The following is an 11,439-nucleotide window of genomic DNA, read 5'->3' on the forward strand; positions in this document are numbered from 1 at the left end:
CATATTTGGCATTGTCCATTGATGTTGGATGCTGATGCTTCTTTATATTCACATGCATACTTTGTGAATCCTTGTTTTTGTTGTTTTGCCAATAGTTTTTGAATACTGCAGAGGTGATCAAAGAATCATATACAGAAATATAAAACGTAACTTTTACTTATTCTTACCGATTAAAAGAACAAAAAGACCTGGGTGCTCGGTGGCTAGGCCATCAGGGTCAGAGATAGCGATAGCACCCCCCTTACGGCATTACTATGGCAAGTAATTCCATATTTTTGTTTGACAGTAACAATTATTTATTTGCGTACTGTCTCCCCCTTTATGCCCAGCTCGCAATGTACTTCCCCTGATGAGCATCCGTTTTGGAGTGTGAAACATGCATGTAGGGAATGACCAGGATAGGGCTTCTTAGGGCTTGTTTATTTAGGGCAAGGTTCCTGGACAGGGTTGCCCTTGTCAGGGCAGGGTGCTCTGTGGCTAGGCTATGAGGATCAGAGATGGCACCTCCCTCAGGGCATTACTAGGGCAAGTATTTCCCCTGGGTCTTTTTATCCATAACAATAAGTAAAAGTTACGTTTTAGATGTCGGTATGATTCTTTGATCGGCTCTGCAGTATTTAATTGATTTCTGGAGATCTATTACCTGCATCAAAATACTTTTTGAAACATAAAAGTCACACTTTTCAAGCTTTATACCACGCTTTCTAACGGTCCTATGTAAGTGAGGGCATAATTTCATAAATTCTTGAACTTTTGTATTTTACAGGCTGCACTTCATCTGATGATCTTCATCTAAAATTTTCTGAAGAGTTTAACAGATTGGTTGAAGATTTCTTACGCTCGGAATAGCTTTTCTGTATAACTACCTTGACAAATCTTGTAGCTCGGTTAGTAGTGGATAAAAATAAGCTTGATAAGAATTCTGCTACTAAATTGTCTTAAATTGCTGTCGCCATAACCACTAGAAACGCGACATTTACCATAATATAATGGTAAATATAATATAATTATGGCATTTACCATAATATAACAATTCTGGAGCATCTGTATGGATACAACCCTGTCTCTCGACCAAAGATCGCAGTGAAGCCATAGGAATGAATGGGCTTGCAAGGCAACTCACACATTCCTGCGGCTGCAATGCCATGAGATCGCCATGTAGACCTAGCCTTATGAATGAATTGACAACTTGATGTTACCTTTCCCTACTTGTCAGAGGTGTGTGTCCATAAAGTGAGCACCGACTGGATAGCTATAGATCATGTAGGAACACTCCCCAACTGGTGACAGTACATTTAATTTTCTAGGAGGAATAACAGATGAATGGCACAACATATAAAAGATTTTCCAGAATGGTTATATGATGGCAAATGCAAGTACTTACTAACAGCCAGTACTTAGCGCTGGAGAGCCAGCCTGTAAGGGCCACAGCTGTAGGGACACCAAAGAAGGTCACTGCAGACCAAAATAATGTGGACAGTTGTTATAGAGTTAACTGAAACAGGCCTAAGAAAACGTTACCCTGTCAGACAACCCCTTTAAAGGAGTTTTTCTGTAACAATGACACATGCACGGCTCTAGCCAATAATGTCCTGAAGCTAGTCATTGGCTTGAGCGGTGCATGTGACCATGTCCATGGCGAGGCGGATTTAAAAAGTGCAGAGACGGAAGATGGAGAGAGCACGGAGGACTGGAGTGGCATGGAGCAGGTTAGTATAAATCTTCTGTTTTAGAGGGGCAGGCTCTGGCAACTTGATAAATATCATTCACAATGGAAACCCGGTAAGTTAGATTTGGTGGAAAGGGTTATTTCAAGTTCCTTTATGCTACAATGAAAAAAATAATAATTTGAATAATTCAGACAACACAGAGCGCACAAATAATCTTTTATGATCTCCAATGCTAAGCAACATCTAAGAGCCATCAAAAACACTTCTACATGCTACTAGTATGGACCTCATTAATTAGAAGAACCTAAATGACTGTTGACATGGTTGGGGTCGCAAAAAATCAATCCTGACATCACTGACAATACAGTAGAAAAGGAAACACATGCTCGAACACAACACTGCTGCAGACAACATACTGGCTATGTAGAAACTGTGCCTTCTTTTTCTAAAAATGAGAGCCTTTCTTGTCATCAAGCTTCATCTTCTCCTTCTTCTTCAAATTCTCCTTGCTCATCAGCAGTGGCATCTTGGTATTGTTGATACTCTGAGACCAGGTCATTCATGTTGCTTTCAGCTTCGGTAAATTCCATCTCATCCATTCCTTCACCTGTGTACCAGTGCAAGAAGGCTTTTCGTCGGAACATAGCTGTAAACTGCTCAGATATTCTCTTGAAGAGCTCTTGAATGGCAGTGCTGTTGCCAATAAACGTGGCAGACATTTTGAGGCCTCGTGGTGGAATATCACACACAGCAGTCTTCACATTGTTGGGGATCCATTCGACAAAGTAGCTGCTGTTTTTGTTCTGGACATTAAGCATCTGCTCATCAACTTCCTTCATGGACATTCTTCCTCGGAAGATAGCAGCCACAGTCAGGTAGCGCCCATGACGGGGATCGCAGGCCGCCATCATGTTCTTGGAATCGAACATTTGTTGTGTTAGTTCAGGCACAGTCAGGGCACGGTATTGCTGACTGCCACGGCTGGTAAGTGGAGCAAACCCGGGCATAAAAAAGTGCAGTCGTGGGAAAGGTACCATGTTGACAGCAAGTTTTCGTAAATCTGCATTGAGCTGGCCTGGGAAACGAAGGCAGGTTGTTACCCCACTCATTGTTGCAGATACCAAATGATTGAGGTCACCATAGGTTGGTGTAGTTAGCTTTAAAGTGCGGAAGCAGATGTCATACAGAGCTTCATTGTCTATGCAGTAGGTTTCATCTGTGTTCTCCACCAATTGATGAACAGAAAGAGTGGCATTGTAAGGTTCAACTACAGTGTCTGAGACTTTGGGGGATGGCATCACGCTAAACGTATTCATGATTCGGTCTGGGTACTCTTCCCTGATCTTGCTAATGAGCAGTGTACCCATACCAGAACCAGTGCCACCACCTAGGGAGTGGGTCAGTTGAAAACCCTGCAGACAATCACAGCTTTCTGATTCTTTTCTCACGACATCAAGAACAGAATCAACCAGCTCCGCTCCTTCCGTATAATGACCTTTAGCCCAGTTGTTTCCAGCACCACTCTGGCCTAAAATGCAAACAGAATAGATTAACACTTGACTGAATGTTTGACACGTTTTAGTAATTGAGCACTCCAAAGAAGTAAAACCCAACTATGCAATTTAACACATACATGGCCGTATAAATAGCCCATGTGAGAGCTGTACGTTTTGGGCCAAAACAGGATTGGATCTTGTCAGAGAAAACTCTTTCTAAGGCCCCATGCGTGGAACTGCGGCCTGGATCCCTCCTGAGAGCAGGAGCGCACGGCGTCACTGGTTGCTATGACGCCGTGCGCTCCCTGCTGCCGCCGCAATACAATAATACACTGGTATGATCTATACCAGTGTATTACTGTACTGTGCCAGCAGCAGGGAGCGCACGGCGTCATAGCAACCAGTGACGCCGTGCGCTCCTGCTCTCAGGAGGGATCCAGGCCGCGGTTCCACGGCCCGCACACGGCCGTGTACATGGGGCCTAAAAGGGATGGCTTCCCTGCTTTACTTTGATGGGATTCGATCTGCCTTTGACTCACAATACTGGCCCCCATTTACTGTTGTGGCTGTGCCTGAATTCTGGCATAAATTAAATAGTCCACTGGACCTTGACTACCAAAGGGTTTAAAGGCTATGAACACCTTCGGGGCTAATTTTTTTTTTAAATACTGCACTCTATTCATTTTTGGCTACAAACTGTTTTTGCAATTGGTGTTTATTAAAAATTTTCAGCAGTTTTTGTGATACAGGAGTTAAATTTCAGTGTATTTGCAGACTGCCACTTTATGTTTAGATGACAGCTCATGTATAGCTCTCATCTCTTATGTTCTGACCTCAGAAACACTCATTATAGCTAACTATAGCAAACTGATAGGAATGTAGCTTAAATATGGCTTATTAATTCTTTGTAATTGTCTTGGTGCTATTTCAATATGTGGACCTACTGTGTAGAAATCTGAGTTTTTATTTTATGCTAATTAGCTCCCAGGTGCAATGAGGGTAGTGCAGTAGCACCTTGTTGCACCTGCGACTCTGCTCCTTTCCATTCTCTGCAACGCCCCTAACCACCATGACAGAAAGGACCAGTCAGTTACACAATTACAAAGTACTGACGAGCATCTCGCATGTAAGTTGGATTCATAATGACGTATCTGGGGACAGATTCCCTTTAACGGGGGTTGTACGGGTTTATAGTCGAACCTGGACATATCAGATATGAAAATTTGAGAATTTCATGCTCCCATGCTTCTGCCTAGCAGTGTTGCCACTAATAGGCGGGCTTAGGCTACTTTCACACTAGCGCTTGATCGGATCCGTTCTGAACGGATCCGATCATATTAATGCAGACGGAGGCTCCGTTCAGTACGGATCCATCTGCATTAATAACTTAGAAAATTTTCTAAGTGCGCAAGATGCCTGAGCGGATCCGTTCAGACTTTCAATGTAAAGTCAATGGGGGACGGATCCGCTTGAAGATTGAGCCATATGGTGACCTCTTCAAGCGGATCCGTTCCCATTGACTTACATTGTAAGTCTGGACGGATCCGCACGCCTCCGCACGGCCAGGCGGACAGCTGAACGCTGCAAGCAGCGTTCAGCTGTCCGCCTGTCCGTGCGGAGGCGAGCGGAGCGGAGGCTGAACGCCGCCAGACTGATGCAGTCTGAGCGGATCCGCTCCATTCAGACTGCATCAGGGCTGGACGGAGGCGTTCGGGTCCGCTCGTGAGCTCCTTCAAACGGAGCTCACGAGCGGACCGACGAACGCTGGTGTGAAACTAGCCTTAGGCGCTGCCCCAGCTGTTTTACAGACTAGGGCAGAGCTAAAGCCTGCCCAATTAGTGCTGGTGACATCACTGGGCTCACTGCTAGGCAGAAGCCTCCGCCTAGCTTTACCCATGGAGAGCCAGGTACTTCACCAAATCTCCAAATAAAAAGCCTTTGCCCTGCCCGATTCAGCACAGGGTAAAGGAGAGCATCGGAGCATGTAATACTCCAATGCTCATATAAGGGGGGGGGGGCTGCCTTGGGTAAAAATGGGCATATGTCTGGGTTCAGCTCTGAACCCGGACTACCCCTTTAAGAAAGGGAAGGAATAGCAGAGATCCGGGTTTGTAGAAATAATCAGTGGGAACTCTGGAAGAAGGTAGTGCTCGTATCCTGGATTGCAGGCCCATACATCCAAGTAGAAGAAGTGGATCAGCACTCATTTGTAATAAATCTTCACTTTATTTCCATAAACAGAATACAGGCAGATGCCAAAAACCTGCCCCTCTGCCTATGACATTTTCTACCACACGTGATTGCTTGGCCTCTCCTTGCCTAGGCATCAATCAATGGAGAAGGGGCAGGATTTGGGCGAGGCAACTTTGACTTCAGGCAAGAAGGTGCCAACCTCCTTGACTTTAAACCTCTGATTAGCATATTGTGGGAGCGGTGAATAAAGATGAACCATATTAGACTGTTCATGTCCTCCAAGCAGTTTGGAGGCCGATTTTGTGCTGACAGGATACTTTTAACAAATGTGCTGTTTTGTGTTTATTGTAGTCAGTGTTAGGCTATATATATATATAGTTTGTGCGGTCCATAAATTGCAGATCCACAAAACACAGATACTGGCTGTATGCATTCCTCATTCTGTGAAATGGAATGTCCAGCCCATAATCTAACAGTCCTATCCTTGTCCGTAATACGGAAAAATAAAATAAATAGGACATGTGGCTGCCACGGAACGGACATATGGATGCAGACATCACAAGGTATGCTGTTCGCATCTTTTTTTGTGGCCCCACTGAAGTGAATGGGTCCGCATTCGACCCACAAAAAATTTGGATCTGATGCAGAGAAAAAAAAAAAAAAAAAAAAAAAATCAGTTCATGTTCCCTTAGGCGATTGATATGGGAACTGTAGCTATTGATCCACACTGAGATCAGGACAATCAGTCAGTGTAGTAAACTGGGCGGAGATCAGACAGCTTCCGAATTTAAGTCTGCTCATGTTAATTTCAGTGATTTTATGGAAGCATCTCTGGATCTCATGAATTTTCCCAAAAATATTATAATGAAAATATAAATGAGAAAATAAATTGAGTAATAATGATATATTTATACAGGTTTCTGACAAATAGAACAACCACATCTTCACAGAGCACCTAAAACACTGGATTGTTGAGTCAGTCAACCCCCCTCCCCCCCAAAAAATAAAAATAAAATCATTTTAAATCATTTCCTTAAGTAATCCTGTGCTCACTTTTTTATTCATCTAACCTGCATTACTTCATGACAATAATCTTATGATGTGGAGAGCATCTCCTAAAATCCCTAATTATCCCATAAAAAAAAGCTTAATTAATTGATAAATAATAAACCATACATTAATGGCAGTACAAACCAAATACAAAGTTGTCAGGTCTAAAAATCTGCCCAAATGGTCCCGATCTCACAGAGTCCATTGTGCCAGGTTCCAAATCCACCAAGATTGCGCGGGGTACATATTTATTACCTATGGGTCGAATGGAAAATATCTTTTATGAATAAAACATACAATCAGAATCCCCCTTTGAAGAGCATTACGTCTCTTCGTATCACCGCCAGAAGTATTAATAAATATTGGATTACCGCTGGCTTCGTTATAGTAGACATTGATTCTTTCCAGCTGCAGGTCACTGTCGCCATGGTAACTGCCGGTAGGATCAATGCCGTGTTCATCGCTTATAACCTCCCAAAACTGGGCAGAAAAGCGGAAATGTATTGTTAATATTCCCTTTCATATTAATAACTTACAGGACAGATGGACCGAAATGCGACGCACGCGTAAAAAGCAGTAAATCCAGCCATCAGTATAATAAAGGAAAGCACCAAATATATAAAGGGAGGGGGCTTCCGAGATTATAACGTCGTAACTGCTGGATATTTCCATTTACGACTGTACGCCACACCCAGTGCAATAGTCTGCAGATATCTGTCCGCAGGGTAGGAAATTACACACAAGGATTGGATTATAAATTACAATTTGGGTAATTTACTATCGGTGCTGACCATTTACATACAAATATATATATATATATATATATATATATATATATATATATATATATATATATATATATATATATATATTGGCGTAAGCACAAATGTCCCCAATGTAGTCAAACCAAAACCCCTATAATGGGGTCTTCTATATGGACACAATAAGGGGACCAATTTAGTCCCTGATAGAAACCCTAGTTCACCCATTTTTCTGGCAATCAGTTTAGGAGTGTAGAATAAAAATGCATACATTTATTGGAAACATAGTAATATAATAAAATGTCACCATTACTACACGTACGATGTAAGCTGGCACGCCGCGTTGCCAAGGCAACCTGCTGTGCCCAGCACAAAGACCAGGCTGACACACCTCCCCCCACAGCTAATGAGAGGACCCCACCCATTGTCTGCTCAGGGTGTCTCCGCTGCCGGTGACAAAGATATGACACACTAGAATAAGAGGCACAGCACCCGCCATTGCTCACCTTAGCGCCGATCTGGTTGCCGCACTGGCCGGCCTGGAGGTGCACGATCTCACGCATGGTTACTGCTGTGTCTGTGGGAAGGCTGGTGCTCTGTCCTGGTGGTGTCTGGGCTGGCAGCTGGTCCTATGCGCCTACGTTTATATATGCGCGGGGCAGGGAGGATGGTGGCCCCTCCTCCTCTCTCCTGAGGGAACATCCATCTCTCCCATTGACTTGCACTTGTTTCTGCGCTAGATGATGTAATGGGGATGGGGCGGAAGGAGTGGTTACAAGAGGGAGATGGAGCCACATGCCAATGACAGGATTTGGGTGGTATGGGGTGCTGCATTGTGTAGCCAATAAAGAGGAGAGGGGTAGACTGCGACATTATGGAGTCTCACAGCTTCAGTGATGCCGTCCATGATGGGGTGGGGCTGCTCTGCAGCTGAGGGAGGCAGGAAGCCATGACTGGTGTGCATTGTGCCAGCAGCTGGCAGTCATCACATGTACCAACTGCATAGTATATGAGCTGTGCCCTCAGGTGATGGCTGAACATAATACTATGTAAATGCTGGCACCAAGAAAAAAATCCACTGTGTGTTTTCATGCTACCAGCTAGGCGAGGTTACCTCAAGGTGTGACTGTGCCCATCAGATATCAGTATTACACAGCGCACGGAAGATGTGCCGCCGAACGTGATCAGAAATGGCTTGTGGCGCCATTTCCTATCCACACACATGTACCATGGCTCACATCATAGGAAACTAATTAATCCAGTCAGTTACACCATAAAATTGCCATATATGCCTGGCTGGACTCGACCAGAGACAGGTTCGATTTCCTCTATCTGGTGTATATTAATTACAGTATTATATATTATGTAAAAAAAAAAAAAACATGCAATGCAACAGCACTCTGCTATATAGAGAGTCCCTGAATATAATGGAGGCCGTTTGGCACCAGGAAAGGTGGAATACAGAGTGGGCTCAGCATGCTAGTGGAACCTGCATTCCTTGAACATAATGGAGGCCGGCACCAAAGAGGCATAATATAATGTGGGCGCGGCATGCATGTGGAGCGTGCATCCCCTGAATATAGTGGAGGCCATTTTGGCACCATAAGGGCTGTTTCACACGAGCGGATGCCGTGCGTGGCATCCACTCCGTGAAAGAGTGCCAAGACCCGATGCAGACTGCAGAGGCACGGAGCATTAACATGACTGATAATGCTCCGTGCCTCTCTGTGATCTCTTTACTACGAAATCACAGTGAGATAAAGTTGTCACTGTGATTTCGTAGTAAAGAGGTCACAGAGAGGCACGGAGCATTATCAGTCATGTAAATGCTCCGTGCCTCTGCAGTCTGCATTGGGTCTTGGCACTCTTTCACGGAGCGGATGCCACGCATGGCATCCGCTCGTGTGAAACAGCCCTAAGAGGCATAATATAATGTGGGCTTGGCATGCATGTGGAACCTGCTTTCCCTGAATGTAACGGAGGCCAGTACGGCACCAGTTAATGTGATATTTAGTGTTAGGTTCCCGTCTTACTGAGATCGCCTTGACGTTTGGCAGACGGGCCCAAATAATGTTGTACAAAATGATTTGCCAAGAATCTCAAATTTATTAGCGTAGCATTAGCACCAGAATACTTTCTATTATTGTACTTTATTTGGTTTGCAGAGTGCTGTTGCATTGTATATTTTTTTGCCTTTGAGCTTTCAGCCATGGCAACGCGCACCTGCGCACTGGATGTGCTGACTGACCCCCAATTTTTTCTTTGCAGATTATATATTATGTGTATAATCCTGAAATGTGATAACATTCTGTAGTTACTGCATAGGTACAATATAGTTGTCTGAACACCCTATTGGTATTATCTCATGAAGACTAGTCCCCCCGCTAGACAGCTGAGCTCATTAAAGGGGGTACCATTGGCAGGGGTCCTGCTCCTATCATGACCCTGCAGTGCCTATATCACTACTCTCTTAGGTCAACAGGACCACCAACTTTCTATTACCATCTGCTGATGGATCCCCGAGGAAAAAGTGGTGGATCTGAATTCTGCTTTAACCTGCATTAATAGAATCATGGGGAGGTACTTTTACATATACTCAGGTCATCTATATCATAAAACCGCTGACAGAGGAACTGAATGACACTTCTTATTTCAAGATAATGGCACCAGAAAAGGGATGGAACCAAATGAAAAGTCGGATCTTGAAGTTGATGTGCTGGAAGCAGGAAAAATGGGACAAATGTGGACAACTTTGATGGGCCAAATTTTAATCACTGGGTCAGTGTGTCTCTGAAAGGGCAGGTCTTATCAGGTGTTTCTGGTATCCAGTGGTGAGTACCTTCCAAAAGTGATCCTGGAAGTGGAACTGGTGAAGCTCTGAGATGGCCATCAGCTCCCAAGGCTAATTGATGACTGCAGGAAGCAAAGGCAAGCCCATCCTGTGCCATTCAATACAGGAGGCACAATGGGGGGGAAAGCAAGTAGGCGGCAATGTGATGGTCTGGGCAGTGTTCTGCTGGGAAACCTTAGGTTCTGATACCATCTACCCAAGTATACCCCTTATTGTAACAGTATTCACTACTGGGAGTGGTGGCCTCTTTCAGCAGGATAATTCCCCCTGTCACCATTCAAAAGGTGTTCATGAATAGTTTGGGAAAAATGACAAGTTCAAGGTTTTGATATGGCCTTTAGATTCCCCAAATAATGTGAATGGGCATCTGTGGGATATGCTGAGAAAACAAGTGTGATCCATGGAGACCCCACCACACAACTTACAGGGGGGCCTATATGCAAGCGCTGCCTCCTCTTCAAACGTTACCTGCATGTTGACTTCTACGTAGCAGTGTAATTACAACTGATCCATCCCATTCAAGTGAGCATGTAATTACACTGCACCGCTGCTACAAGGGAGAGAGCACCCAGGTAAACTCTGAAGAGGAAGCGCTCTCACCAGTGCCACAGCCTCTTCAACCAGCTGATTGGCAGGGGTTACCGGGCTTAGACCCCTGCCAATCTGATATTGATGACCTATCCTGATAATAGTAGATAAAACTTTAAGAGCAGCACTCAATACCGTGTAGACACTGGAATGCATCAGCCCATCCACGACCTTAGATCCACCTTGGTCGTCCGATCAGCAAACAAAAGCAAAATGACGGCAGCATCTCCAGACGTGAATTTTATTCACAGTGGGTCCATGAAATAATGTGCCAATAACGCCAAAAAGTGCAACGTTTCTACTAACAAGTAATCTGTATCAAGCATAATCAAGAGTGAGCTAAAAACAACTTAACAACTTATTCTACATAGTGCCTCCTCAAATCAAAATGTACCAATCATGATAATGTGTTACTCCCAGTGACATCTGTTCATTAAAAACTCACCAAGAAGGTGTATACCTCTTATAAGTGTCAGCATAGTTGTCCAATCTAAAATCACAATCAATTACCTAAAGAAGGATGGCAGCATACGGGACACCCAGATCATGCACATGTTCGTCAGCTTCTGCCAAACTTCACTGCGCATGCCCAAGTGCATTCGTGCCAGATTTTGCCACAGTCACGTGGCCTATCGATCATCTGACCGGACATGTGACCAGAACATATATCCAACTCTCGATCACCTGACCGCACAGTGCGTCACCGTTACTATGGTGACCATCTTCTTGTCCATTCCGATGGGGGAGTGTATGTCTGGAAGTGTGTATGGTGTCTGGTATATCTTTGATGTAGAACGGAATCAATGCTATTTTTCCCCCTTTTTTTTTGG

General features: G+C 44.3%; 1 protein-coding gene across 1 annotated transcript; it reads right to left on the bottom strand.

The window, feature by feature from the left end:
- Nucleotides 1–1,874: 1,874 nt before the first annotated feature.
- On the bottom strand, nucleotides 1,875–8,088 carry LOC122937746 (tubulin beta-2 chain). The gene is made up of 4 exons (XM_044292764.1): nucleotides 7,677–8,088; nucleotides 6,781–6,889; nucleotides 6,554–6,664; nucleotides 1,875–3,198 (listed from the first exon to the last, which is right to left on the bottom strand). Exons 1-4 carry the CDS (start codon nucleotides 7,731–7,733, stop codon nucleotides 2,141–2,143), a joined length of 1,335 nt encoding a protein of 444 aa, XP_044148699.1. The 5' UTR covers nucleotides 7,734–8,088; the 3' UTR covers nucleotides 1,875–2,140.
- Between the last annotated feature and the right edge of the window lie 3,351 nt (nucleotides 8,089–11,439).

The sequence above is a fragment of the Bufo gargarizans genome, chromosome 5 (genome assembly GCF_014858855.1).
Source record: "Bufo gargarizans isolate SCDJY-AF-19 chromosome 5, ASM1485885v1, whole genome shotgun sequence".
In the NCBI taxonomy this organism is placed as follows: Eukaryota; Metazoa; Chordata; class Amphibia; order Anura; family Bufonidae; genus Bufo; species Bufo gargarizans.

Excerpts from the sequence above, each read along its gene's own strand:
- LOC122937746 (XM_044292764.1), bottom strand. The coding sequence starts at position 7,733 with ATGCGTGAGATCGTGCACCTCCAGGCCGGCCAGTGCGGCAACCAGATC. Across the intron at positions 6,890-7,676 it reads GCAACCAGATCGGCGCTAAG|TTTTGGGAGGTTATAAGCGA; the intron begins GTGAGCAATGGC and ends TTTTCTGCCCAG. Across the intron at positions 3,199-6,553 it reads ACCTGACAACTTTGTATTTG|GCCAGAGTGGTGCTGGAAAC; the intron begins GTTTGTACTGCC and ends TTTGCATTTTAG.